Source organism: Emydura macquarii, unplaced genomic scaffold (assembly GCF_026122565.2).
Source record: "Emydura macquarii macquarii isolate MOO-44397 ecotype Brisbane River unplaced genomic scaffold, CSIRO-AGI_Emac_v2 contig_2292, whole genome shotgun sequence".
Lineage (NCBI taxonomy): Eukaryota > Metazoa > Chordata > Testudines > Chelidae > Emydura > Emydura macquarii.
In genome coordinates this window covers 866637-894452 of record NW_027132429.1, presented here as the reverse complement: position 1 = coordinate 894452, position 27816 = coordinate 866637, and the positions used below count along the sequence as shown (strand labels likewise).

At 59.9% G+C, this 27816-nt stretch overlaps 2 protein-coding genes across 2 annotated transcripts; one reads left to right on the top strand and one right to left on the bottom strand.

Annotated features, from left to right (window-relative positions):
* Positions 1 to 452: 452 nt before the first annotated feature.
* Positions 453 to 11424, top strand: EPOR (erythropoietin receptor). The gene is made up of 8 exons (XM_067560451.1): positions 453 to 633; positions 6235 to 6364; positions 6802 to 6980; positions 7291 to 7442; positions 7540 to 7693; positions 7936 to 8023; positions 8764 to 8851; positions 9322 to 11424. The coding sequence occupies exons 1-8, from the start codon at positions 528 to 530 to the stop codon at positions 9898 to 9900; spliced, it is 1476 nt and encodes a 491-aa protein (XP_067416552.1). The 5' UTR covers positions 453 to 527; the 3' UTR covers positions 9901 to 11424.
* Positions 11425 to 11754: 330 nt separating this feature from the next.
* SWSAP1 (SWIM-type zinc finger 7 associated protein 1) lies at positions 11755 to 14329 on the bottom strand. Its single transcript, XM_067560452.1, has 2 exons — positions 13886 to 14329; positions 11755 to 13393 (listed from the first exon to the last, which is right to left on the bottom strand). Exons 1-2 carry the CDS (start codon positions 14099 to 14101, stop codon positions 12854 to 12856), a joined length of 756 nt encoding a protein of 251 aa, XP_067416553.1. The 5' UTR covers positions 14102 to 14329; the 3' UTR covers positions 11755 to 12853.
* Positions 14330 to 27816: the final 13487 nt, after the last annotated feature.

Sequence of the window (27816 nt, the reverse complement as noted above, 5' to 3'; positions counted from 1 at the left end):
AGCCCCATCCCCCAGCTGCACCCTCCGTCTGCGAAGCTTTGATGCTTGTTGGACACGGCCCAAGCATCATTTTTTTGGGCCCAGTACAAACTTGTAATGGGCCCCGTCCCACACATGTCCCCCAATCCCTCAGCCCAGACACACAATCCCAGGAGCCGTGAACATTTTTTTCCTCATGGTAATGGGGGGTGCAGCCTGGCCTGGGCCCCCCAAGGCCTCCGGGACCCCGGTAAAGTGTACCCTTCCCCCCTCATGTAGGGGCCCTGCCTGTGGATCCGACTGGGCAGTGATCCATTCCCCGAGGCAGCGGAGGGGGCTTTGGTGGTGACGTGGGGGCATCTCTGGCGCTCCTGGCTCCTCGCCAACTCCCTGCCCTGTTCCTCAGCGTCTATAACAGCTTCTCCCAGCGGCAGCCCCTGCTCAGCCCTTATCTGTCCCTTCCCAGCCTGCCCGCCCCACAGCCACAGCGGGCCCAGGGCCAGCCGTCTCCCGCGGGGAAGAAGCTACAGTCCTCCCCTCCCTGGGCCATGGCGTCTCGTCGGAGCCGCCTCGCTGCCCTCTGCGTCCTGCTGGCCTGGGCCATCGGGGCCACCCACGAGGGAGCCAGCCCTGGCGATGACTTCAACGTCCAAGGTACCAGGGCTGGCGCTGGGGGGTGGGTGAGCGGGCCCGGGGGTCAGCCAGGGGCACGGGCAGGAGAGTCTTTCATAACAGGAAGCTGATTTCCTGCCTCTGCCATGAGATCCTGCCAGCTAGTGTGTGTGTGTGTGTGTTGCGGTGCATGGGTGGGTGCACTTGCAGGCCTGTGCATGCACTGTGTGTGTGTGTGTGGTTGTGTGCATGTGTGTGTGCAATGAAGGGGTGTGCACAGGCATGAATCTGAGTATGTGCATGTGTGTGTGCAATGAAGGGGTGTGCACAGGCATGAATCTGAGTGTGCGTGTGTATGCTTGCAGACGTGTGCTGTGTGCATCCTGTGTGTGCACATGTGTGTGCCAGGCTGTAGTGAATATGAGTGTGAAACAAGCTCTGCTGTCTGAGCCCAGCGTGTGGATCTGCCTGATCCATCTATCCATTGGTCCCCAGATACACATGTACATCTATCTATCTATCTACCTACCTATCATCTTCCATACACCCCCATCTATCTATCTATCTATCTTCCATACACACCCATCCCTCCCTTCAAATGCCTTCCTGGCTGTAATCACCAGGGTATCTGAGTGTCTCCAGAAAGATCCCGAAGCTGGGTGATAACTAGCACCCCATGCCTCCGGCAGAGTTTCTTGCTCACCCCCTTGCCCGTGTTCTGCTGATCTATGTTCGTTTCGGAGCCCACGCTAACGAGCCGGCTTGGCCATGCTGTGGTGCCAAGCGTCGGACACTCTCCGGGAGCTGCTGAGACAGACATTATAGAAAAGCAAAAGTGACCAGCAGTGACCGCTAACAAGTGCTGCGTCCAGGCGTGGCAACGTTTGATATTTATTTCGAGGGATAATATCAGTGTTTATTTGTAAGCCTTTTTAAAAAAATTGTGTTGGGCTAAATCTGCACAGCTGCGCAAAATTCTTTTTCAGACAAGGGGGGATCAGACAATAATTCTTTCATGACCCTAGACGTTCAAATTAAAAAAGCTCACACTTTCTAACCGTTACACCCCATGTTGGCAACATCACGTACCAACTATACAAAGTAAATAGCCGTAAATCAAACGCGGTTGCATTCTCAAGCTGCATTTTTCTCACTTTGCCTCTCTGTAAATGTCAATTATTATCGATGGAAACCCTTTTTTTATTGGTTTGCACATGGATGTGGTGAAATCAACATTTACCAACACTGACTGATAAAAATCTTACCCGGGCCCAGAGACGAGTAGTGTGTGGTTGTACAAGCGTGTGAGTTATGTGAAATAGATTTTGAGAACCGTATATGGTTAAAAAGGCGCATGGTATAGCTAACGAGAGAGCTGGGTATCGATATACGATGGGGGTGCATGGTATGTGAAATACATTTTGGGAACGATACATGGTAAGATGGTGCACATGAATAGCCAGCTATGTACAGATAGATGCATGTGTGTGTACTTTGTGTGAGAATATAGCTGTGTGTATATAAAATAGGTAAGCATATTCATATCTTTGTGACTAGTAGTGTCTGTATATAAAATGTGTGAGTGTGTGCATAAATATGTGTATCTTGTGTACACACACAAATATCTACACACATCTGTTTCTGTGACTGTGTATACATACGTCAAATGTGTGTCTCTGTATGTGTGTTTCTGTACAATGTGCGTGTGTGTGTAATATCCACCCCCTTGGAACATGTTCCCCAGACTGTATCTTACCTAGTCCATGTAAGCAGGCAGATATTCTGAAACCGCCTTATCATCCGTGGCACACAAGATTGGTTTGGACAGGCTTGGTTCAGAAGGAGGCTGGAGGCAGAGCAACTGCAAGTCTCCGGTAAAGATAAAAGGGGAGAAAGGAGGTGTGGCGAGGGGGTCTTCCACCAGATCAGGAAGAGGAGGAGGCATTTCTAGAACAAATAGACAAGACTGGAAAGTAACGGGGGAGTTCAGCTCCTCAGACCTGGCTTGGGAAAGTAACACGGCAATGCACGGAATATCCAGTAGTTTGCTGGGACAGCTGTTTGTTCCAGCAGTGAGGCAGTAAGCGGAGGGGGGGGGGACACATTTTAGACTTGATTCTGACCTACAGGGAGCAATTGGTTGTTCATCTGCCGGGGGACGTGATCCTGAAGTGAGAGACGGCCTCATTTTCTTCTTGCGTGTGGCGTCCAGTTCCGTTCGAGCCTTCGTTCAGCCATTGTAGGTGGCAGACCTCGCCCGGTCCCGTACCTTGTCGGCCAGGAGGCTGAGGGAGACCCCTCCTCCTTCGAGGCGGTGGATGGGGCATTCCTCCGAAAGAGGGCCCGCTCTTGGCATTTCTCCGCCCTCGCAGGCAGCAGGGGCACACAGGTCCCAGCTGTGCAGGCAGGAGTTAAAGCGCCCGACACCCGTCCTAGGGAAAGGAAGGAGCAAACCAGCAGCAGGATGGGGGCAATGGACTTCAAACGGACTCAGAGAACGGGGCGTTGAGGTCCCATGGGAAGAAACGTCCAGGAGGAAGCAGTTGAGGAGAGCTGGCCGTTTCTCCAGGAGCCCATATCAAAGGCACAGCTGCGGACGACGGAATCCCAGAGCAAAGGAAAGATGGGAAGAAGCAGCGAGAGGCCAGTGTGGCTCCTTCGGCTCTTTGACGCCCTGGAAATCAAAAAGGCTCCTACAGAAACGGACGGATTGCTGAGAAGGAACCAAAGAGCAGCCCAGGCGTGCGGGGACGACATCCGGAAGGCTCAGGCACACGACGAGGGACACCTGGCCAGGGACGGAAGAAGCGACGCAAAGGGGTTCTTGACCTACAGCAGGAGCAAGCGAAAGACGAAGGCAAATGTCGGGCCACTCCTTCGCAGGGAAGGAGAGAGGAGAATTGATGACATCAGGAGGGCTGAGGTGTTCGATGCCTGTTTTGTGTCGGGCTTCGCTGGTGACCAGACACTCCACCCAGTTAATATTAAGAAGGAGGAAGCAACCCAAGCCAAAGCAGGGACAGATCAGGTTAAAGCATATTTAAATAAGTGAGAGGCATTCCAGGGGGCAGAGCCTGATGAAATTCACCCTCGGGTACTGAAGAAAGTAGCTGAAGCAATCCCAGAACTGTTAGCAATTCATTTCAAGAACTCATGGAGGAAGGTTGAGGTCCCAGACGACTGGAGAGGGGCCAACACAGCGCTGATCTTTTAAAAGGGGACAAGGAGAATTACAGACCAGTCAGCCTAACTTCTGTACCCAGAAAGATACCGGAACAAATTATGAAACAATTGGTAAGCACCTCGAGGATGACGGGGTAACAGGGAACAGACAGCACGGATTTGTCAAGAACAAATCAAGCCAAACCCACCTGATTTCCTTCTTAGACAGGGTCACTGGCCCAGTGAACAGGAGGAAGCTGTGGACAGGAAATATCTTGATTTTAGTAAAGCTTTGGACCCAGAACCACTTGACATGCTCCGGAGGAAACGTGGTCTAGATGCAGTACGGTGGGTGCCCAGCTGCTTGAAAGCCCGTACGCAAAGAGCAGTTACCAATAGTTCACTGTCAAAGGGGGAGGATGCACCTGGCGGGATCCCGCTGGGGTCAGGCCTGGCTCCGGTTCTGTTCAATGTTCGTATTCGTGACTTGGATAACAGAGGGGAAGGTGTGCGGAGAACATCTGCGGCTGACACCAGGCCGGGAGGGGCTGCGAGCGCTTTGGAGGAGCGGATTAGAATTGAAACCGACCTTGGCCAATTGGAGAATTGGTCTGAAATCAGCCGGAGGAAATTCAGTAAAGACAAGTGCCAAGGGCTTCACCGAGTACGGACAAGTCAAAGGCACGACTAGGAAATGGGGAACAACTGGCTAAGTGGGCGTGCTGCTGAAAAGGATCTGGGCGTGACAGTGGATCGCAGAGTGAATGCGCCAGCGATGGGGTGCAGGTGGGAAAACAGTTCATATTAGCAGGAGTGTCGGAGGTGAGATACGGGAGGTAACTGTCCCGCTCTGCTTGGCACAGGTGAGGCCCCCGCTGGAGTTCTGAGTCCAGTTTTGCGTGCCACCCTTTAAGAAAGACGTGAACAAATTGCAGAGACTCCAGAGGAAAGTGATGAAAATGATCAAAGGTTCAGAAACCCCTGAGCTGTGGGGGAAGGTTAAACAAACAGGGCATGTCTAGTCTTGAGAAAAGAAAACTGGGAGGGACTGGGGGCCAGGCTTCCAGTACGTGAGGGGCCGTTATAAGAAGCATGGGATCAGTTATTCTCCGTGTCCACTGAAGATGGGGCAGGAAGCAATGGGCTCCATCTGCAGCCTGGCTGTTAGGCCAACTCTATAACTAAGGGTGGCTGAGCTCCGGAACCAGCTTCCCGGGGACGGTGCAGAATCCCCGTCGTCGTCGGAGGTTTCGAAGACCAGGTTGGACAAGCCCCTGTCAGGGCTGGCCGAGGTTTACTTGGCCCTGGCTGAGTGCGGGGGGCTGGACGTGATGACCTCTCGAGTCCCTTCCAGCCTGGCATTTCTATGATTCACTGATATTTTATTTCTCTGCCATACAGACATTTTGTTAAAAACCACATCTTCTCTTAGTGTAGGCGGGGGAGGCTGTTTGCCCCGGCGTGGTCAAGGATACGTTGAATTTTGCTCCTAAAACAGGTTTATATAGAATAGATTGTTTTCTAAAATCTTATCTATCTATCTATCTGTCTGTCTGTCTGTCTATCTATCTATCTATCTATCTATCTATCTCCATACACCCCCATCTATCTATCTGTCTGTCTGTCTGTCTGTCTGTCTATCTATCTAGGTATCCTAAACAACACAAAGGCAATACAAAGGGCACGTGGTCTATGGTGTAATAATGTCAAATAGTTCATTAAAGATCATGTCTTGACTTCTTCATGCGTGACCCAGCCTGGGGGTTAGGAACAGCTGGTAGCTTCACATGAACTGACCCAGGCAAAGGAGAATTCAGTATCTGCAGCATGGCTGGAGCTCCGGGAAGTGCCGGGAACGGGCTAAGAAATGAGGCTGAAATTGTATTTGGGCTACGGATGATATTAGCTGGACAGACACACAGTGTAACACTGCAGTGAGGAGCCGGGTGATGGTTTCGACACGCAATCACACACACGGACACAGGCACCTATTCCTGCCCCCCCCCACACCCCTGCATACATATATCCATACCTACATAGATACACACACACATCTGCAGACACAAGCTACACATGCACAAAACCACACAGATATACAATCAGGCATACGTACACATGCACGGACTCCCTACTGAATAGCCCTTCGTGAGTCAGTGCTGACACACACAAGCTCACACACACACACATAGATGCTCACCCCCCCACCCGCTCACACACACACACATGCTCACAGACACACACGGACCCCCCCGGACCGCCTCCCCCATTAACCCTCCGTCCCAGAGTCAGTCGCCCGGCCTGCACCGTTCTCTGGGCCGTCCGCCAGCAGCGGGGCTAAGGGAGGGATCCGAGGGCCGCCCTCGGGCAGGGCCGGCGGGCTCCAGACGCCCCCCCCTGCCCCCCGTTGCTCTCCGTGGCAGCTGGCTCTGTGCCCAGAGGGCGAGAACCAGCTCCTGACTGTGCCCCCCCCTGTGCCTCCAGCCGCCCGGCTGCTGAGTGAGGAGCCCCAGGACCTCAAATGCTTCACGCGCTACCTGGAGGACCTGACCTGCTTCTGGGAGATCAGCGGCCCCCCGAGCCCCCCGGACTACGGCTTCTTCTACGTCGTGGAGTGAGTCCCCCACTCCCACCAGGGCCCCTCCGTGGGGGTCTTGGAATGCCAATGATGCCACCGTGCCTTCCATTCCCCCCCATGCCTGGCTCCGCGCCCCCTAGCATCACCCCACAGCCTGCGCCCTCCAGGCCTGCCCCCATCTCTGCCCCCTGAGCCTGTGCCTCCATCCTGCTCCGTGCCCCCATCCTCACCCCCCAGCACCTGCATCCCCAGGCCTGCCCCCCACCCCCTTCTCTGCCCCCTGTGCCCAGCGGGTCTGCTCCGTGCCCCCTACCTTTGCACCCCCAGTCTGTGCCTCCCGTGTCGGCCCCATCCCCCCAGCATGTGCCCCCTCTCTTGACACCCCCACCCCATGCTCCGTGTCGGCCTCCCTGGGGGTCCCCAGGCTTTGCCGGTGCTGACCCCCAGCCCCCATCTCTCCCCGACTCCGACAGGGGGGACGCCCCGCAGGCCTGCAACCTGAGCGTGGCCCGGACGCCGTGGAACAGCACCCGCTTCAGCTGCGTCTTCCCCCCCCAGGACACCCCGTCCTTCACCAACCTGCACCTCAGCGCCTACGCCGGCAACCGCAGCAACGTGCTGCACGCCCGCACCATCATGGTCAACAAAGTGGGTAGGTGCGAGAGCCGGGAGGGGGAAAGGCCCCTCGTCCCCCGGTCAGCCCCCGGAGCCAGCCAGCCCCCCCAGCCCCTGGGTTGGGTCAGAGCCAACCCCCCCCCAATGGGGAAAGGCCCCATGCCCCCTTCCCAGCCCCTCTGACCCAGCCAGCCCCCCCAGCCCCTGGGACTGGACAGGAGCCAGCATCCCCTAAGACCCCGTGCCCCATTCACTGACCCCCAACCCAACCAGCCCCCCCGCCTGGGGCCAGATCGGCGCCAGCACCCCCAGAGACACCAGCTCACGTCTCCCCCCCCCCCCCGCAGTTCTCCTGGACCCCCCGTCCAACCTGACGGCGCGCACGGCCGAGACCCCGGGGCAGCTGGCCCTGCGCTGGCAGCCGCCCAGCCTGCGCTACCTGGAGAGCAGCCTGCACCACGAGGTGGCCTTCGCCGCCGAGGGCGCCGAGCGCCAGACGGTGAGTGGGGCGGCCCCCCCCCCAGCCACGCGCCCCCCCCCCCTTCCCGCCCCGCGGCCGCCCAGCGCCCCTCACCCTGGCCTCCCGCCTCCCGCAGGTCGACATCCCCGACGGCCGCACCGAGTGCCTCATCCTCAACCTGCAGAGCCGGACCCGCTACACCCTGGCCGTGCGCGTCCGGCCCGACGGCGTCAGCTACAGAGGCTACTGGAGCGCCTGGTCGGCCCCCGTCAGCGTGGTGATGCCCCACGGTGAGAGCCGGCGGCCGTGGGCTGGCGGGGGGAGAGGGAGGGGCTGTGGGCTGGTGTGGGGCAGCTGGTGGGGGAGATGGGGATGGAGGGGCCGTGGGCTGGTGTGGGGCAGTGAGGGGGAGGGGCCGTGGGCTGGTGTGGGGGCACCGATCCTGCTGGGTCCTACTGGACATGATCCCACTGGACGCAGTTGGCGCCCCCCCCTACTTTCCCCCAGCTGATCCTGCCCCCCCTCCTTGCAGATCTGGACCCACTGATCCTTTCGCTGTCTCTCATCCTGGTGCTGCTCCTGCTGCTCCTGGCTCTCTTTGCCCTGCTCACCCACCGCAGGTACTGCCCGCTGCGCCGCGCCAGTGCCCACCAGGACAGCCCCCCCCTCCAGAACTGCCCCCCGCCACAGGCTAAGGTTCCAAGGAGCTGAGGGATGGGCGTACCCAGCCCCAGCCCCACTCATGCACACGCGCCCCCTCAACCTGGGTGTGCTGCCACGTGGGCAGAGGCGCGTGGGGACGTTTGCACGCATGACTGCGTGTGCAAAGATGTGGTGTGTGGGGGGCGTATGCAGTTGGGTTTGAGGGCGTGCATACCTTTGCCCGTGTGTGAGCGAGGTGTGTGTGCACGGAGGTGTGTGTGCACGGAGGTGTGCACCTGGCTGCTTGTGTATGTTTGCATGCGCACGTGTGTGCACATGCCTGGGGAGTGGGCCCGTGTGTGAGGGGGTGTGCGTGTGTCTGTTTGTGTCGGTTTGCACGCCCACGTGTGTGCACACGCCTGGTGCGAGGTGTGTGTGGGCATGTAGGCACGAAGGTGCATGGCCGGGCGTGCATGCACGGACTGGTGTATGGTAGCATGCACACGCGTGTGGACACATGTGCCACTCTTGGGACAAGCGTGCGGGTGAGGGTGTGTGCGGTGCTTGCTGTGGGGCCACAGCGCCTGAGTCCCAGCTGGGCAGCGTCTCCCTGCAGCGAATGCCCCCCCAAGTGTTTGCACGGGTGGGTGCACGTGCATTTCCATGGGGGGGGGGTCACCCCAGGGCTTGTCTCCTGATCACCGTCTCCCTCCCCCAGGTTTCTGAAGACGAAGATATGGCCGGCGATCCCCACCCCGGAGCACAAGTTTGAGGGGCTTTTCACCCTCTACAAGGGGAACTTCCAGGTACTGGCTCCTGCTTTGGCCGGGGGTACCCAGGGGGCTGCAGCCCATCGCTGCATGGGGCGGTGGGGGGGTCCGGCCAGCTGCTGGGAGTCACCAGGCCACCCTGGGGGCACCTGGGAGGACGACTGCCTTGGGCGGGTGCTGTGGGAATGCGCTGGGCTGGGGGAGCAGGGCGATTGCCCGGGAGGAGCCGCAGGAGCCATCGGAGGGGAGCCAAGAGGGGCTCAAAGCGTCAGCACAAAATCGAGGCCAACAGGGAGTGAGCCCAGGGCTGGATTTCACGCTGCCTAATGCCAGGCATTGTTATTGTAGGCCCTACCTAAACCCTTGGTTTAAAACAAAGGTGCTGGCAGCATTTGCCCCGGGGTGGGAACTGGGTGGGGTGGGCAGACCCCGGGAGCCCAGGGTCAGACCCCCAGGCCTGGCTCAGTAGGTCCCTCTGGTGACCCGGGGCCGTCTTGCCTCCGCAGCTCTGGCTGGGACAGAGGAACGTCTACCTGTGGTGGAGCGGGAGCCCCGGCTACGTGGAGGAGCAGCCCAGCCTGCTGGAGGTGCTGTCCGAGGGCCGCGACTCCAAGGTGGAGGGGCCGGTGCCCCTGCTGGCCCCCAAAACCCAGGGCTTGCTCCAGGCCGCCAGCCCGGAGCTGGCCCCAGATGACTACCTCGTTCTGGATGAACAGTTGATGCCGCGCGGCCAGGGCGAGGAGAGTCTGCGCCCGCCCGACGCCCGGAGCAGGGCGGGCGCCGAGGCCCCCCCTGCCCCGGAGCAGGAGGCGGCGCCGGAGCCTGTCCCAGAGGAGCGGGTCTCGTCCTCCTCCAGCTTCGAGTACACCGTCTTCGACCCCAGCTCGGAGCTGCTCTCGCCCTGCGGGCGCCGGCCTCAACCCCAGCTCAAATATAGCTCCCCGCTGGCATCCGAAGCGGGCATCTCCGCCCACTCCAGCAGCCCCCTGAGGGCGGGCACCCACCAGCCCATCCTCTACACCAACCTGTGCCAGGACGGCTGCCAGGCCCAGCCCTTCCCAGCCAGCTACGTGGTGTGCTCTTAGCGCCGGCGGCCGGGGAGGCGACCCCTGGCTGGCTCCAGAAGAAGGGGCTCCGGGCCTGGAGAATGGAGACGGGACCCTGTGTCTGCCGGAGGTGGAGGAAACGCCTTCCTGGCAGGACAATGAGGGGACCCTGTGTGGGGGAGGAGGTAGAGGAGACCCCGTCCCACCAGGACGCGGAGGGACGCCGGGCCTGGAGGATGGAGGTACGGCCCCAGCCCCTGCTCCTCCTTGCCACGCTGCGGCGGAAGCCGAAGGAGGCGAAGCCAAACCCGCCCGGCTCAGGACGGGACTGGGCTCCTGTCGGGGCGGAAGCTCCCCCTGGCCGGATCTGTGACGGGGGCCGGTGCCAGCCGCAGAGCAAGGGGCCAGGGACCAAGCTGGCAGCAGCAGAACCGGCTTGGGATCGAAACACGCCAGCTGGGTGGAAGCCGGAGCCCCCCCGCGCCACCAAGGGGAGCCCACCCCCCTGCTCCGCCAGGGCAGCGATGCCGGGAGGCCGGCAGTCCAGCCGTAACCTGCTGGGGCCCAGGGACGTGCCCTGCCTGCCCGGTCCAGTTTTTTAACTGTTTGTATAGAATTTTTTAACAGCTCAGGAAGCGCGGTTACACCTGGAAACGGGAGTGCGGTAACCCAGCCCTTCGTCAGACAGTAGGGGCTAGAGGTGAGAGCAGGGGGAGGGGCTCAGAGCCAGGACTCCTCAGTTCTAGCCCAGCTCTGCCACTGACTTGCTTTGTGACCTTGGGCAAGTCTCTCCCCCCACCACCCTTTCTGTGCCTCAGTTTCCCCACTCGTTAAACGGGGCTGACAACACTGATCGACCGGGGGTGTCATTTGGATCTTCCCTCTGCTATGAGGATTTTGCCACGCGGGGCTGCCCCTGGGGTGCTCTCCTCATTCACCCTTTAAGGGAAGCGGCCGGCGCCAGATGGACGGATTCACCCTGGCACCACACGAGCTGTTCGCCGCCAGCGCAGCCCTCTTGGGGCGACACCGACCCGTCCTGCCAGCGTTGAAATGCCTGGGGGCTGAGGGCCATCCCCTACCCACCCAGCAGTGGTGGGGCCCCCGTGGTCTGAGCCAGGGGCTCCCCCATCTGAATTACTGAAGGGGAGGAGGCTGGGGCTGAGGGACTCCCCCGGTGCCTGGCGGGACCCAGCAAGGAACCTGCAGCGCCTGTGTGTGGTAGATCTTTGCCTTTTAATAAAGGGGCTGGTGTTTTCCGCTCCGCGTCACATTTGTCTTTGCCGGAGTCAGGACGTCCCGTTAGATCAGCCCCATCAGAACCGGAGCAAGCTCCAGTCCCGTCTCTTCCCCCTCATTGCCCTTCCTGGGAGCTGCTCCAGACCCTGCCTTCTCTGCTGGTAGAAACCTCCTTCCCTGCCCAGCCCGTTTGCTCCTGGGCCAGCATTGCCCTTTTGTGGCTCTAGCTCGCCCCCCTCCCTGGGCTCCCCTGAGCAGCCAGATCCCCCCACAGCCACATTTTGGGGTCTGCCTTCCCTTGAGCCCCCCATTGCCGTGCTGGGGGTAGCTTGGAGTCAGTGAGGGAGTCACAAGGGGAAAGGTACCAGGGGAGGGATGGGAACCTCTTTGGGGCAGGGACTGGCTTTGTGATCTGGGTTTGTACAGCACCTAGCACAATGGCATCCTGGGGCGTGTAGGTGCTACCGTAATACACCTAATAAATAACACCCAGCACCCAGCACAGTGGGGTGCCGGACACTGCCGTACTGCAGATCAATATTTTCCGCTCCTGGTAGCAGGGCCCGAGGGCCCCCTCGCGACACCCGTTAAAGCCGGAGTGAATGGCCGCCCGGCCCACGTGCTGGGGTCTCGCATGCACATGGCACGAGTGCAAGAAAACGAGGCCCTGGACGCTGCTGGGCGTCGTGGATTGGACAGGATCTCGCCCGGGCGCTGGCAGAATCACCCTGCCGCAGCGCACGCAGGCTGCAGACAGTGCTGGGGCGCAGCGGTGAAGCAGGGCAGTAGTTCTTGGGCACATTTCCTCTGCTTGGGAGCAGCCCCCCAGTGCCAGGACATGCCCCTCCTGCCCCCTAAACAGTCCCACGACAGGCGGCAGCGAGGGACACTCATGTCTCTGGGAGGGTAGCGGGGTCTAGTGGTTACAAAAGGGGGGGCTGGGAACCAGGACTCCTGGGTTCTCACCCCTAGACCTGGATGGAGAGGGGGGTCTAGTGGTTAGAGCTGGGGGGGCTGGAGACAGGTTCCATTGCTGGCTCTGGACAGGGAGTGGGGTCTCGTGCTCCGAGCAGGGGAAGTGACTTTGTCGATGTCAAATAGCAGATGAGTAGCCGAGCCAGGAACAGAAGCCCAGTCCCCTCTGCTCGTAGCCCTGCCGGCTACGCCCTGGAACAGACGGGCTCCCCCTCCTAGCTACGCCAAGTTCAGCAGAGAGGTATCCCAGCTCTCCAGAGAAACTTTGGAAAATAGATTAGATTCAGGGTAGAGACTGTTTATTACTGTGTGTCTGTGCAACACCCGGCAAGGTGGGGGGCCCCGATCTCAGTTAGGGTCTTTGACGCACCCAGCACAATGGGGGAACCCTGATCGCCGTTAGGGTCTATGAAGCAGCCGGTGTGACGAGGGGACCCAGATCTCCATTGGGGTCTGTGAATCACCTGGTGCAATGGGGGGCCCCGATCTGGGTCAGGGCCTGTACAGAGTGACCTGGAGGGGTCCTGCTCTCGGCTGCTCCTTCAGGGAGGACTGTAATAAACAGATTTGTACTGTTGAAATTTCCTCCATTTCTATCCACCATGGGTGAAAATTAAGCAGGCCAAGGAAGGGACGAACCGAGACAGATTTTCACTTAAATCACCCAAGGTTCAGCCAACACGCAGGGCAGGAAACGGGGCTGGCAGGAAAACCACGCTTGGGGATGAGGTGAATTTACGTCTCCAATGGAGAAGGATGGAAGTCAGTGCCTCAGGGCTCATTTCTCAGCCCCAGCAACTCTGTCTGTGCCCGAAGCCGCCCCTGGATTCTCTGTGTGCTCCCAGGGAAGCGGGGATACCCTCATCTCTCCATCGAGGCCAAATCTCACCCTCCATTCCTGGTCTGGAGCACCAGGCTGGGACAGGCGTGCCCTGAACGTCCTGTCACCCCCACAGTCCTCCTGGTCCAGGGGTGCCCTCGAGTCCGGGCAGAGCCAGCACCTGGCGGGGAAGTAGCGCTGGAGGATGCTGAGATGCTCATCAGCCTCTGCTTCGCTGGGGACCCGCATGGAGGCGATGAGCTGGCAGCAGGGGGCAGATCCTTGGGAGTCCGCACTAAGGCGCCCCGTGAAGTACGAAGCTGTGTCCACCAACAGGGCAGAGAGCCGGGCGGCCGCCCGCGGGCCAGGGCAACCAGCGAGATATTGCTCCAGCCCGTCCAGCAGGATGAGGGTGGGGGGCCCAGGCAGGCTCTGGTGCAGGGAGGCCACGAGCCGCAGCAGCTCCCGCAGTGAGGGCGGGTAGAGGAACTGGACTCGCTAGGGTGGAAGGGGAGGGAGTTAATGAGGGGTCAGCCCCAGCCTGAGATTCCCCCCTCCCCCAAAGCCTGGCTGCCCCCAAGCAAGGATCCCCCTCTCCCACCAGGTCAGCCACAGATCAGCCCCCTGCCTCCCAGTTGGACCCTACCCAATCCCCCCACCCCCCCCAGGTCCAGCCCCATGTCCCATGCCAGCACCTCCCCCTACCTCCAAAAAGCCCCTCCCTATCTAGCTCCTCCTACTCATCAAGCCCCTCCCTAGATGGCTCCTCCCCTGCCATGAAGCCCCGCCCCTTAGCTCATCCTCCCACCCATCAGGCACTGCCCCCTTCTGCGTCTCCCCCTTCCCCTCAGCCCCCCTGGAGGAAATAACACCCGCCCCCTAAGGTTTTGACCCTTGGCCCCGCCCCTTCCCCCATAGGCCCCGCCCAGGCCATTGGCCACGCCCCTTACCCCCTCAGGCCCCGCCCAGGCTCTTAGCCCCGCCCCGCACCTGCAGGCCGCGCGGGTCGCTCTCTCCGCGCCGGGCCCCGGGTAGCCGCTGCAAGGCGCTGGGCGCCAGGAACAGCGCGCGGGGCCCGGGCCCGCCCAGCGCCGCCCGGAACAGCAGCGCCGAGCGGCCCGAGCGGGCCGGGCCCAGCACCAGAGCCGGAGCCGAGGCCTGGCCTGGCTCAGCCGAGCCCAGCGCCCGCTTCAGGACTGCCGCCATTGCCCCGCCCGCTCCTTGCTCCGGGCCAATCCGGAGGAAGGTCCCGCCCAATCCACGGGTGATAGCTAATCAGAGATCGCCTCCAGTTCCGGTCACGCTCCACTGCCCCCTGCCTGGGATCTAGTCAATCCTGGGGCACCTCCCACTGGCCACGCCTCTTATTTAGCTTCCAGCCAGCCTGGGACGAAGGCCCGCCCACTCTCTGGAGTTTAGCCAATCAGTGGCTGTAACCACCTCCGGCCGTGCCCTCTTCATAGCCACTCGGAGCCCCTTTTTAATGGCCATGGCCACGCCCCCTTCCTATTCGGGGATGCTGGCCGGGGACCGCGCCCACCCGCCGCTTTACCAATCCGGGCGGGGCGCGCGGGGCCGGCCGGGCTCTGCCTGTTTCTGTTGCATTGCGCGCGGGCCGCGGGTTCGCGCCCCCTCCTCCGTCCGCTAGCGCTCGCTCGGGTCACCCTGAGTAGAACCCCGGGGTCCGGGCTCCCCCGCCTGCCCTGTGCACGGGACCCCCCCACCCCCGAGCCGGGATAGAGCCCAGGGGTCCGGGCTCCTGCCCTGTGCACGGGACCCCCCCCCTCAAGCCAGGAGAGAACCCAGGAGTCCGGGCTCCACCGTCTGTCCTGTGCATGGAACCCCCCCTACCCCCAAGCTGAGAGAACCCAGGGGTCCGGGCTCCCCCGCCTGCCCCGAGCCCTAGCCCCCGCTCCCTGCACTAGCGGGCTATATAAGAGTGAGGCTCGCTTTGGCTGGCGCTCCGGGGGCGTGGGGGGAGCAGAGGGGTTTGAGGAATGTGCCCTTTGCTGGTACCAGGGCCCCCACGGGGGGGGAGGGTACACTTTACTGAGGCCCGGAGGCCTTGGGGGCCCCGGTCCAGGCTGCACCCCCCGTTACCACGAGGAAAACATGTTTCATGGCTGATGGGATTGTGTCTGGGAGGAGGGATGGGGGGGGGTGTGGAGGAGGGGGCCCGTGTTACACGTTTACACTGGGCCTGAAAAAATGATGCCTGGGCCCTGCTTGGGGCACCCACCAAAGAGCGCCTGTCAAATCTGCCCCCAATTCCCTGCAGCTCTGCTGGTGCCCTGAATCGCCACCTGCAGCCCCACTCTGGGCTCCACCTCTGTCAAGGCCCCCCCTGCCGTCCCAGCACTGCTCCCCACACAGGTGCCCTCAACCCCGGCCCGTAGCCCACCCCTCCTTAGAAAGGCTCCAGATAAACTTACTTCACCAGACCATGACTGTGGGCCCCAGGGTGATCGCTGGCTGGGGGTTCCAAGGGCTACTGGGGGATGGGGCGACTTGGAGTGGGATGAATTAAAACATTTAGCGGTTTGCTAAACGGTGGCGTTTTCAGCCGGCTGGTGGCTCCATCTGTCCCGTGCTCCGGGGGGCATCTGCAAGCCTCTCGCCATCTGTCACCCGCTAGGGAGCCTGGGAGAGGGGCCAGGTAGGGAGGAGCTAATTTGCAATAGATTTGGGGAGAGGAGGAATTGCAGAGGCACCCCAGCGAGTGGACGCCGGCTGCAATGCCTCATGAACACCCTGGGGTCTTCTCCCGTTACCACACCGGGACGGATTATCTGAGGGGGCAGCCCAGCCTAGGGTGAAATGATGCAAAGAAAGCTCATCTCGTGCCCGAGGGGTTTGCCAGCTGGGGGGGAGGGGGGGACAGAAGGGGATCTCTGGGCTGTGAGGGGCCAGATGAAGCCCACCCTGAATCCCTCCTGAATCCTGGGGTGAACCCCACCCCGGCCAGTCTCTCTCCCTCTCTGACATGCAGGCAGATTTTAAGGAGGATCCAATTAATGAGATTAGTGGTGCTTACAGCTCAGGGCACCATGGTTGTTAATTACCAGCTAAGGCACGGGGGGCGGGGGGAGGTATTTTATGTGCCAGGCCGGTCTGGAGCCAGTGTGATCTCCAAGTACTAGAGAGCAGGGTGAATTGGCTCTGTCCTTAGCTTGGGTCGCTGATTTTCCCCTCCCCTCCCACATGCTCTGTTGCCCCCAGCTCACCTGTCAGCTTGCGGGTGCTGGGTATAAAATACTACAGACTACTCTCCCCCAGGGTAATGGATTTAGCAACCCCTGCCCCCTGCAAGGACACAAACACATGCTCAAAGGGCTCTCTGTGGGGCCTGTGCCCCACTGTTGAATGGGGAGGCTACCAAAGGGGACTCTGGCCCCACAGCTCCCCACCGACATGCCCCAGCCCTGGGACCTGCAGGGGGCAGCTTGGGCTCTGCCCAGCTACTCTGCCAGTGCAGGAGGCCAATTAGTCATGGGTTTGCTGCAGGAATCGGGGCTGGGGTCCAGCAAAATCACATCCAGCTCTGGGGGAAGGGCATGAGGGGGGCGCAGCGTGGGGCCAGCGACAGGGGAGTGGGGTTTGAGCGGGGGAGAGGGGGTGATTAGGAAGCAGGACTTCTGGGTCTGTTCCCAGTTCTGGAATTGGACTGGGGTCTAGTGGGTTTTGGGAGGGGGGGATCAGTGGTTCCACAACCCAAAATCTTCCCAGCACCGGAGGCCTCCCACCTTCCCTGCTCCTAGCCCCCTCGCCAGCTGCAGTAGCTCCCAGTCCCCCCTTCACTCCCCCCAGGAAGGGGGTTGCATATCCTGGCATTGGGTGGGGTGGGGGGGGGGGAGGAAACAAATGCTGGTTGCTCATCAGGTCAAGTGCCATTTACCAGGACTCTTTCAGAGCTGCCAATCACTCCCCCCCCCACACATGCTCCCTAGCAACCGTGTTGCCTAGCGACCGCTGCTCTGGTTGCCACGCAACAGCGAGAACTTTCAGGGTTCCAGTGGGTGGGGATATTCCAGTGGGTGGGGTGACGCCTCCCCCAGGCTTGATCCCACCTGTAGCCTCTAGTGAGTGGGGGGAACCGGGGGGGGGCTGTGGACCAGCAGCATCTTTAATAACCATCAATGGGGCGGGGGGTGGGGAGAATTAAAGGCAATTGGGAGTTCACTGCCCACCAGTCACCCTGATCTGTGTGTCTCCAGATTGCTAATGTGTCCATCATCGGTGTTTCTGGGCACTGAGTTTGCCAGCCCCACGGCCTGCGCCCAGGGGGTGCTGGGCTCTTCCACAAATACACCCCCTCCACAGACACCCCCCATACATACACACTGTACACGCCCACGGAGGGAGGAGGGCGTGGGGGCTGGACATCAGAGGCTGGCATGGGGGCACTGCAGAGGAGGGTGGAGTGGGGCTGGGAGGAGGGAGGGTGCATGAGACCATTGGACTCACCTGGTCTGACCGGAGACTGTCCCCCAGCAACCTCTGCATCCAGCCAGTCCCCGCTGTGCGAGCTAGACAGCACCTCTTAAAAAGCTAGGGAGGGCGATGCTAGAGTGGGGGAGATCCTGGCGCTGGGGGTGGCTCTTGAATAGGGTGGTTCTAGAGTTGTGGGTTCTAGAGCAGAGAGTTTGGGAGTAGGTGGTTCTAGAGATGGGGGGCTAAGTTGGGGGTTCTGGAAAAGGCAAGTTCTAGAGTTGGGAGTTCTTGCACATGGGGGGCTCCAGAACATGACGGTTTTAGAGTCGGGGGTTTTTTGAGTAGGGTGAATGTAGAGTTGGGTTCTAGAATGGGGGTCCTAGAACAGCGTGACTGTAGGGTTTCGTGGGTTGGATTGGAGCGAGTCTGGGGCTGGGAGAGCTCAAAGGGTGGGGTTTTCAGAAGGAGGTGACTGTAAAGAAGGTGGTTCTGGACTGGGAGGGAGGTTCTAGATCAGGGGGGCTGAAGGATGCGTCGGAGCCTTTGCCGAGTCCGTTCTGTAGGCTGAACGGTTCAGCGGGGGGACGGGGGCGGGCCCTGGCTGGAGCAGAGCCCCCAGCTGCACATGGGGCTTGGCGCCCATCCTGCCCTGGGCAAGACCGTTCAGGCAGAAGCACCAGCTGCCTGCATTCTCTTGGCTGAAGCTAAGAGTAGACCCCACCCTCACGTACAGACCCTCACTCGCCCACGGCACGGGCTGGCTCCCAGCTCTGGGGCTTTGACTGTCTTCCCCAACCAGCCTCTGCCAAGGATCTGGAGAGATGCTGGAGCCCAGCGACCTCTCCCACTAGGATCCAAGTCCCCATGCGCAGACCCACTAGGAGCAGAGATGGGGGGTGGCAAATGTTCCTAGCAGGGGCCATATCTAACCAGCCCCATGGCTCCCCGGCCACCCACCTGCCAGCGAGAGAAGTGCCCTGAGGACGGTTCTCCCCTCCACACCTCAATATTTACCTCAGGCAGACGGGCTTGGTGCGCCGGGATTTTTCCACAGCAGGTCAGGAGTCGAGCAGCTGTGAAAATCCAGCCTTTGAGAGGCATTCTGGGACAATCTGGACGTGCTGAGCTCTGGAAACTCCAAGCGGGAGGAAAAGCCGACTCCCGTTCTAGGTGCAGAACCCTCGCCAGGGATCCCCAAACCACACAATCCAGACTTAACTGGGGAACATTCAAACCACAAAGCCTAAACCCTAGAGAAACCCACGCCCCTCTCACGCAGAGAGTCACAAATTGGTTAACGTCCTTTGGACTGCCCCACCCCCAGCATCCCCAGCTTTTTGCCTTGTTTTTGTTCTGAACTATGGACAATTTGAGCCGTGTTGGATTTGTGACCCAGGCCAAGACTGGGGTTTGCTTAGATTGATAGAGTCCGAAGCCAGTAGGGATCCTCGTCTGACATGCTGGATAACATGGGCCTGAACAATTCCTGTTTGAAGCGGGGCAGATCTTTCAGAAAAACAGCCACGCTTGATTTAAAAAGTGCCCCTGATGGAAGAGTTGTTCCAGGAGTTAATTCCCCGCATGGTTCAAAATTTGCACCTTATTTCCAGTCTGAATTTGCCTAACTTCAACTTGCAGCCAATGGATCATGTTCGACCTTCCTCTGCCGGCCTGAAGAACTCACCGTTAAATAGTGGTGCCCCAGGTAGGTACGTACAGACTGTGATCACGTCACCTCTCAACCTTCTCTTTGTTAAGCTAAGTAGATTGAGTTTCTGGAGTCTCACTAAAAGGTCTGTTTCCTAATCATTCTCACGGCTCTTCTTTGAACCGGCTACAATTTATCACCGTGCGTCTTGAATTGGGAACACCACAGCTGGACGTAGAATTCCAGCAGCGGTAGCCAAACACAGAGGGAATAAAATCTCACTGAACCTACTTAAAATGCCTCAACGGTGTTTGAAATGTCTGATTTCAGGCTTCTGAACTGAGGCCCCGACATTCTCATTCAGGCAACTGCAGAAAACCAGTGGATGTTTTCAAAGGGGCCGTGCTAGGGCCAGCGGGAAAATGTCTCCTTGAAACTGGTTTTTGACGGGCCATCGGGGTTTTCGAGAAAAGTGTCTTGTTTTGTGTGGGAACGTGTCTGATTTCCTCCCAAATGTTTGACTGGGCCTCGAAAACCCCAACGTTTGAAAACTGACCCCAGAATGGAAACATCCCCAACCCAAGATGGGGCTGATTGGAAACCATAAATAAGAGGAATGGAAAATTTCTAAAGAGATTATTAGAGCTTGGGGTTTCTTTGTTTTTTTTTTTTTTTTTCCCTTTCAGTTTTTGTTGAAAATTTCCACACAAAAAAACTCCTCCATTTTCCAGTGCTGAGTTCCCTCAATGCCCATTTGTTTAAAAGAAAGAAAGAAAGAAAGAAAGAAAAAGGATTTCTGCAGAATACTCTGTACCAGGAGGAGCTGCAGGCACCATGGAAGTACATGGTGAAGCTTCCATAGATTTCCACGGTGCCAGTGTTTGTCTCTGGGACTAATTTTTCACCCAGTTGCTAAGGAAAGGGCCACGGGGCGGGGGCTGGCCCCCCAACCCCACAAGACCCCCTGCACCTGCTTAGCTCCACGCTGACCGAATGACATAGCTGAAGCAGCCGGCGCCTGGAGCTCGGGCCGGGTGGGCCGCGGCTCAGAGCCGGTCGGGCAGTTCGGGTGGTGGCAGGATTCCTCGCCTGCCCACCCACGAACACCTGGGCCAGTCCTTCCAGGGTCTGTAGTCTCCTAAATCAGCAGCTGGGGCTGAAAGCCATCCTCATGCCCCGGGGCCAGCGCAAGGCCTACGCATCGCCGGGGGATGGAGGATGGCCCAGTGGACAGGGCATTTGACTAGGAGTCAGGATTCCTGGGTTTGATGCTCAGCTCTGCTGCTGGGTGACCTCAGGCAAGGCTCTGTGCCTCGGTTTCCCCTCTCTCCCTTTGACTGTGTGTGCGGGGGGTGTCTCTCGCTACGTGCCCGTGTGCCATCCCACTGGTGGCGGGGCCTTTCGGGGGTAGGTCTATGCTGGGAGCCCGGCTGGAGGCACACCAGCTCACGTGCGAAGACTAGCAATGCGGCCCGTGTGGCTTCGAGACCCTGAACCGCGCTGGCCACACTGCAATGTGTAGTGCTAGCAGGGGCGGCTCGCTGGCGGCTGCAGTGTAGACAGGACACCCCAGCAGTTCCCAAAATCCAGATCTAACGACCCCTAGCCGTGGGGACTTTCCCCTAGCATTGGGATCCCCGGTGGGTAGTTCTGTCTTTCCGGGCCCCATAAACCAGAGAGGCTGATCGTCCACAGCTCCCAGCCACTGAAATGTGGGCCCCACATTTGTGAATCAGGCCAACAGTTGGGGGTCAGCAATTCCTCTCTTTGCAAACCTCCCTCCAGGCGGACCCCCGGGGCTCATTTATTTTTGCTCTTCAATTCAAATCTCCCCCCATTACCCCTCCCGGGTCGTTTCTCACAGCCGGAAGGCAGGTTCCTGGAGCGGGGAGTTTTGTTCCCGTCCAGGGTGGCCGTAGAAAGCCTCCCCACTGAGGATAGAATTCCTACAACGCCCCGGGAATGCAGGCCATAGGGAGGCAGGGGGAGGGTCACTTTGCAAATCTCATGCTGCTCATGGCTGGGGGAGGGAAATCCCACCCTGACCCTGGTGTTATCTGCCCAAAGCTTGAGAGAGCACCGCTGCTGAGATGCAGCTGCTTCTGGGGTGGACAGGGGGCAGGTGTTTTAAAAAGCCGGGGCTCAGAGCAGGGAGCGAAGGCGAATTCTGTCTCCAGCTGGAAGTGCAGAGTGGGAGATTGGGGGGATATTAATGAGATATCGGGGCTAACCCCCCCCCAATGTCTTGTCGTAGATCAGAAGGAGAAGCGGGCGGGCTGAGAAGCATGCGTGGCGAAGGCCTGGGTGCTGACTCAGCCCTTTCAGATCAGTTGGGCCCCCTAGGAGATCACGGCCCCCCCTAGCCACTTTGGAAGCCAGCGTCTGTGCCTCCAGCAATGGGGTGGGACGGGCCCTGGGGAGAATGCCCCTCAGATCCAAACCCTGGTGGACGCTGGCCGACTGACTCCCCAGGAGCGATGCTGATTATCCCACTCGTGCTCCGTCCCCGCCTGGGGCACGTGGCTGTTGCTCCAGCGGATCCGATGGGTCCAAACCCCCAGCTGGCTTCCCAGGGAAGCAGCTTGGATGGACAGAAAAAGATACAGGAATCCCCAGCCCGGAGCAGGCCCGTTGAACCCTGGCTCCTGTCTCCAGCTGCTGCAGAGGCAGATGCAAGAACCCCATTGATGGGTTAACTGTCCCCTCTCTTATCCCCCAATATCTAGGGGTCAGCTCATGCCCCAATGCCCAAGGGGGCTTTATAGCCCTTCCAACCCCCCCCCCACTTACCCTTTTGGCCCCCTCCACCCTGCCCCTGGATGCTTTTGCTCCCCACGGGAAAGACTGACCCCATGTGGAAATCCTCCTCGTATTGTGGTGAGGAGTTCCACAGGCCAACACAACCAGAGGGGAGCGACCAGAGGGGGCAGTGCGACAGAGGGGCCAGCGCCGGTCTTGGCTCGCTGGCGGCGTGGGCAGGCGCCGTTGTGTGTGGCGGTGGGCAGCGGGTGAGCGTCAGCCGGTGCCGGAAAGAGGGAGACAGGCGGGAGATGAGCGACTCCCCCCTCGGCTACGCGTATTCTCAAGCAATAACAACGCAATCCGTATTATCTACCCAAGAATACCCGTCGTCGAAGGGAGCTAGCGGACCCGACGCCTGTGGGCCGGGGGGTGCTTCCTCGTGGCCACAGCTCCCACCCGGGCGACCCGGCCTGCGGAGAAAACAGGAAAGGAAGCAGGGGGCTGAAAGAACAAGAGAGGGTTAGGCACAAGGGGAAGCCTTGTCAGGACACCAGGCGGGTGGCACTGCCCTGATTCTGTGCCCATGCCCCTGGGCTCTCTTACCCCCCCACCTGCAGCCCCACGGGGCCCAACTCTTGGCAGGGCTGGCACTCCGCTGGCTTCCATGCAGCCCTGCCAGGTGACACCAGCCGGGGATCTGGGCCCTTTGACTCCAGTGGAGTGATGCTGAGTGGTCCTGACTCCCAGAGGCCCCTCCTGCTAGTCTGGAGACAGACACGTGGGGAGCTTGCAAAAACACCCCCTTAACTTAGGGGTGCTGGGGGAATCCACGGGCCCTCCCTACACAATGCTGGCTTGAGGAACGTGGTAGCGGGGCAATGGCCCCGGTGGGGCAGGGCTGGCTGAAAGGTTTTTAACCCGGGCAGGTTCGGTTCGCGATAACGACCGTTCCATTCCTCTAAGAAAGGCCTCATTAAGGCTGGGTCCATTTGGGCTTGGCCGGCGCCTTGGTTAATTCAAACTCCTTGAGTCACTCTGGCAAAGGCCGCCCTGCGGGTCTCACCCGGCCCAGCCTCCCTCTGAGCAGCCGGGGGATAGAACCCAGGAGTCCGAGCTCCCCGCCTTACACTGCTCGAACCACCAGCCCCAACTCCCTTCCCGGAGCTAGAACCCAGGAGTCCTGACTCTGAGCCCCCTGCTCTAACCACTAGACCCTAACCCTTCTCTTTACAGCTGATCCAAACCTGAGGGCAAATACATTTACCCTCACTCTTGACTTCCACCCTGCTCTAGCCCCTACTCCTCTCCCAGAATCAGGAAGAGAACCCAGGAGTCCTGACTCCCAGCACCCCCACACTAACCACTAAGCCCCACTCTGCTCTCCTCCCAGGACTGTGGATAGAACCTGGCGGTCCTGAAGTCCAGCCACCGCCTCCATGCTCTAACCACTACACCACACTCCCTTCTTAGAGCCGGCCTAGAACCCAGTCCTCCTGATCTACCAGGCAGACCCTTCCCCCTCCAAGCAGGGAGCACAATAAAGCACCCAGATAATTATTTAATTCTGCTCCCCCCCACACACCCTGATTTCCACTCTTCCTTAACACCTCCTCTTGCTCCTAGGGGCGCCTGCTCTGCAAATGCCGGGGCTCTGGAATTGTTATTACATGTCTCACAGTCACGGTTAGAGACCCCAACTGCGATCAGGCCCACCCCCCCCCCCACTGTGCCGGGCGCTGCCCAGACACACAGCAAGAGACAGACCCTGCCCGAAAGAGCTGCCAATCTAAAACGAAGCAAGGATCACTACCCCCATTTTACAGATGGGGAAACTGAGGCACATCGCTCTATACTCATTCCCTCCGGGCTGGAGTTTTCAATGGTGCCGAGGAGAGGTAGTATTTCAAAGCCCACCCCACCACATTTGGCATTCCTTCCGCTCAGGGATCCTCTCTGCGGCTCTAACAGAGTCCAACTGGCTTGAACTCCTCACAGCCGCTCTCTGAACCCCCACTCCCCACCCCAAGGCTGGGGGAAAATCTCTGATCAGAGCTGGCTCTCCCGCAAACCAGCTCCCAGTCCCCTGCTCTGACCTTATCTCCGTCTTCAGCCCTAACCGGATATTTTCCAGATCAGTCTGGCTAGGAAAACGGCGTGTCCAAAACGGGTCTGGGCCTTGATGACAAGAGAGATCTTATGATCTTTCTAAATGAGAAGGAGCTGGCTAGAAATCAGGTTTCCTCTGCTCCCCCACTTCCTCCCCCCCACCCAATCATTCGCCTTCAGCACCGAGGCCAGCTCCCCTGACTCCAAACTCCCAGTTTATGGGTGGCTCGCATTGTCCTAGGGTCTGAGATCCAAGGAGCCAGGGCGGATTTCCATCAGCCATGAGCAGGGCTTGTCATTTTCACACACACAGGCAAAATGCTGGCAGCGATTGATCACTGATCAGAAGCCAAGGAGGGAGATGAGCAGCAGAGGCAGAAAATGGGGGTGAAGGGGCGGGTTTGAGGGTAGATTTAGGAAGGGCATCTCTGGTATTTTTGGGTCTTTTTAGGGGGTGGGTGGATAAACAAGCGGAATCCTGCAACTTTTAGGGTAATCCAACAGCTTTGTCCAGCCAGCACCCAAGATGCCGGGAGCCTTCCCCCCCTCCCTTCCCCCCAGATTGGGAATATTAAAATGCACTTTGATTTATTGGCCTTCTCCTCCCGGCAATCAATTGACGCAGTTATTTGCAAATGGCTTAGGGGAAGCATCGTGATAGGTGTCAATCTGGGCTCCAACGCGCCTCTCTCTCTGTACCAAGTATCCATTGATTGGGGGGGGGGGAGCGAATGCCAAACTAGTGATAAGAATAAAAAGGAGGGTTTTTTTCTTTCTGGAAAGGGGTGGGGGTGGGGGGTGATTTTTCGCCCATTTTTTTTTCTTTACGGGAAAAAAACAAAAACTAAAACCCCAAACCCCAGGAATCAGAGAGAAAAGCCACAAAGCAGAGAAAGAGCGTGTGGACCAGAGGCGACCGCTGGCTCGGAAAACACCAGAGCGCTGGCTGCATTTTGTCAGAGAGGGTGGAAACATGTCCTGAGCTGATTTTCTAAAGACAACACCCTAAACATGACAAGAGCGGGCTCTCTGAAAACGAAATCGCAGGGGACAGCGTCTTAATGACTGGGAACCAGTGTGTGTGTGTGTGTGGGGGGGGGAAACAGCCCCTCTGGCTAATCAGGAATAGGTGCTTTCTGGTTAGAAAAATGACAGTTCCTCTGTAGTGGAAGTGTCTGCTGGGGGGGGGGGGGGGGGATTAGCTGGCCCCTAGGGGTAGGGAAAGTGACATGAGAGGAAGGGGCTAAAAATAATGATGATCTGGAAAGAAAGAGAAAAGGGGGAGGAAAATAGGGCTCTGGCCCTGGGAAAGAAAGGGGCAGATTGGGATGAATGGGGAATGGAAAAAAAACAAACAAACCCAGTGGGTTTTCTTAGCATGGTGCCCTGTTTTAGCTCATCAGACACACAGACAGACAGACACACACACAGGGGGGGTGAAATGCACCAGCAAAGTCATCCAGTCCTGGGAAAGCCGAGGAAATAGCAAAAGGGAAGCAAAGGTCCCTGTGGCAATAAAGAAGAAGGAACCCCAGGGACCTGGACTCACCCCTCTTTTGTCTGGCGGCTCCTGCGGCGGGGAGGCAGGGGGGCTGCCCAGCTGGCTTCGCCTCTGTCCCTCCGTCCGTCCGTCCGTCCGGCTTTCAGCAGTTCTGGCTCCTTCTGGATCTTTTCTCTCGGCGGAGGAAATCCCAGCGTTTCTTGTGGAATTCCAGCCGGATGTGTCTTTAAAATCACGCCTTTCCCCTCCCTTCTCATCCCTCCTCTCTCTTCCCCAAGATCGCCCCCCCTTCCCCCCCAGTCCAGAAACCTCCATGTTTCTGGGAAAAAGCAGCCCCTGCCCCCCCCCGCCAGCCCACCCGCTCCCAGCCCAGCGCCAGATTGTAAACATGCCTGGGAAAAGAAAAGAGGCGAGCCCCCCCCCGACCCCCCCGCTGTCACTGCAGCCAGCCGCCCCCCCCCACCAGGGATGGAGGGGTAACGCGATGGGGTGACACTCCCCCCAGCCGGGCCGGGGGGGGCTCCCACCGCGGGGGTTTTCACCCCACCCCGGGGTGAAAGCTCCGTCTGCCGCGCCAGGACCCGCAGCAGGCCGGTGGGTACCACGCCCTGTGCCCGCCGGGGTGGGGTGCGGGGGGGGGGGGGGGGGGGGCGCGGCTCGCCAGCCTGTCCGGGGCGGGGAGCGGCAAAGCCCCGGCGTGGGGTGGGGCTTGTCCGCGGGTGACAGTCACGCGAGTGGGGGGGGCGGGGGAGGATCGTGGCCCCTGGTTGTAAAGGCGGAGACGCCCCGATGTCTGGGGGGAGTGGGGGGGGGGGTCTGGAGAAAGGGGCCGGGAGGGACAGCGGGGTCTGGGGGGAAGGTGGGGATCTAGGGGGGAGGGGCCGCCCCCAGGGGGGAAACTGAGCCCGCCCCCAGGGGGAGACTGCCTGGCTGCGTAGGGGCTGGGAGGGAGCAGTGGGGTGACCGGGAGGGGTGGGGGAAAGTGGGGTGCAAAGGGAGTGAGGTGGGGTGAAGGAGTGGGATGCAAACACGCGGATGCCTGGCAGACAGACAGACCGCCGCCCCCCGCCAGGCAGACCCCACCCCACCCCCAGAGCCAGGCCGGGTTCTGGCACCGAAGCCCCTCCACACGCCTCATGGGGTCCTTGGCCCCTGCACCCGCTCGCTCTAGGGCAGGCACTGGGGCTCTGCGGACACGTGGGGGGGGGAGCCCAGCTGGATTTCCAGCCCCCCACTGGGGGGAGCTCTGGGCCTAGCCCAGCCCCAGCTGGCTTTGCCTGGGCCCCGGCAATGGCTAAGACCCCCCCCCCCCCAGCCCTGGTGCCCGGCACTGGCTCAGCCCTCCCTTCCCCCCCCCCCACGGCCCTGGTGCCCAGGCCCTATCTCTGCCAGAAGCCCAGTTGTGGGGCAGCCAGCTCTTGGCACATCTCAGTGTCCCTGGAGCCAAGGGGTCGGTCTGGGGCAGATCTCTCAGGGACCCCGGAGCCCTGCAGGGGGCTGAGGTCACTCGCCGTGGTCCCCACCCTGGCCGCCCTGCGGGCCGGAGCAGCCCCGGCCCTGTCACTCAGCGCCCCCCGCCCCATACACACCTGCAGGCCTGGGACTGTGGAGCCTGGGGAAGGGGAAACAGCTGTAATATACCAGGCGAGATTCCCCTCCTCCCACGCTCCCCCAATTATCCAGCCCCGATCCCTGCTCTCTGCTTGTGGGGATCACCCTGGGGCCCCACCAGGCCCCCGATCCAGCTGCTTCCCCCACTTCACTAAGTCCCTCAGACTCTACCATCCCCCAGCTCCTCAACGTGAAATACCGGTGCCAATCACATCAGGAGAGCACCCTCCGCCCCCCACACCCACTAACAGAGGGTTGGGATCCTGGCCTGCCCCTAGCCACCCACCCCCAGCTAGTGGGGTTGATGGAAGGGGCTCAGGCTCTCTGCAGACTCAGGCAGCGTTGGTTACACCCCAACCCCGAAGGCGAGAAATGTCTCGCTTGTTTCCAGCAAGAGCTGCCATCCTGAGGCAATCACCTGCCTCCGGGAGCTGGGGCTCCCTGGGCATAGACCCATCACGCCGGTGCCATTATCCAGCCCAGGGTGCTCCTTGGGCATGCCTGCACAGCATGGGGGCAGAGCTGGGCCCCACTGGGTCTGTCTCAGGGGCTGAGCTTGGCATAAATACACCCAGGCCGTTACAATGCCATGCCCCACCCCTGTGCCTTCTGCCCAATGAGCTCAGAGCACCTCATGAATATTCATTAAGACATGCCCCAGGAGCCTTTCTTGGATCCCTGCGGAGAGGTAAACTGAGGCACGGGGGAAGGTCAGAACCCAGAGCCAGGACGACAGAACCCAGGACTCCTGACGCTCAGCTCCAAGCCTTGTCATGTGCAACAGCGGCCAAGCCAAGGGTCCATGGCGCCCAGCCCTTTATGTAGCAATTAATGGGGCAATGCAGGGGATGGGGGGGAGGAGTTGGTGTTGCCCCATGGGGA

Coding starts and splice junctions, on each gene's coding strand:
- EPOR (XM_067560451.1), top strand. CDS start 528: ATGGCGTCTCGTCGGAGCCGCCTCGCTGCCCTCTGCGTCCTGCTGGCC. Junction 7,443..7,539: donor AGGGCGCCGAGCGCCAGACG/GTGAGTGGGGCG, acceptor CGCCTCCCGCAG/GTCGACATCCCCGACGGCCG. Junction 8,024..8,763: donor GCCCTGCTCACCCACCGCAG/GTACTGCCCGCT, acceptor TCCCTCCCCCAG/GTTTCTGAAGACGAAGATAT.
- SWSAP1 (XM_067560452.1), bottom strand. CDS start 14,101: ATGGCGGCAGTCCTGAAGCGGGCGCTGGGCTCGGCTGAGCCAGGCCAG. Junction 13,394..13,885: donor GCGACCCGCGCGGCCTGCAG/GTGCGGGGCGGG, acceptor CTTCCACCCTAG/CGAGTCCAGTTCCTCTACCC.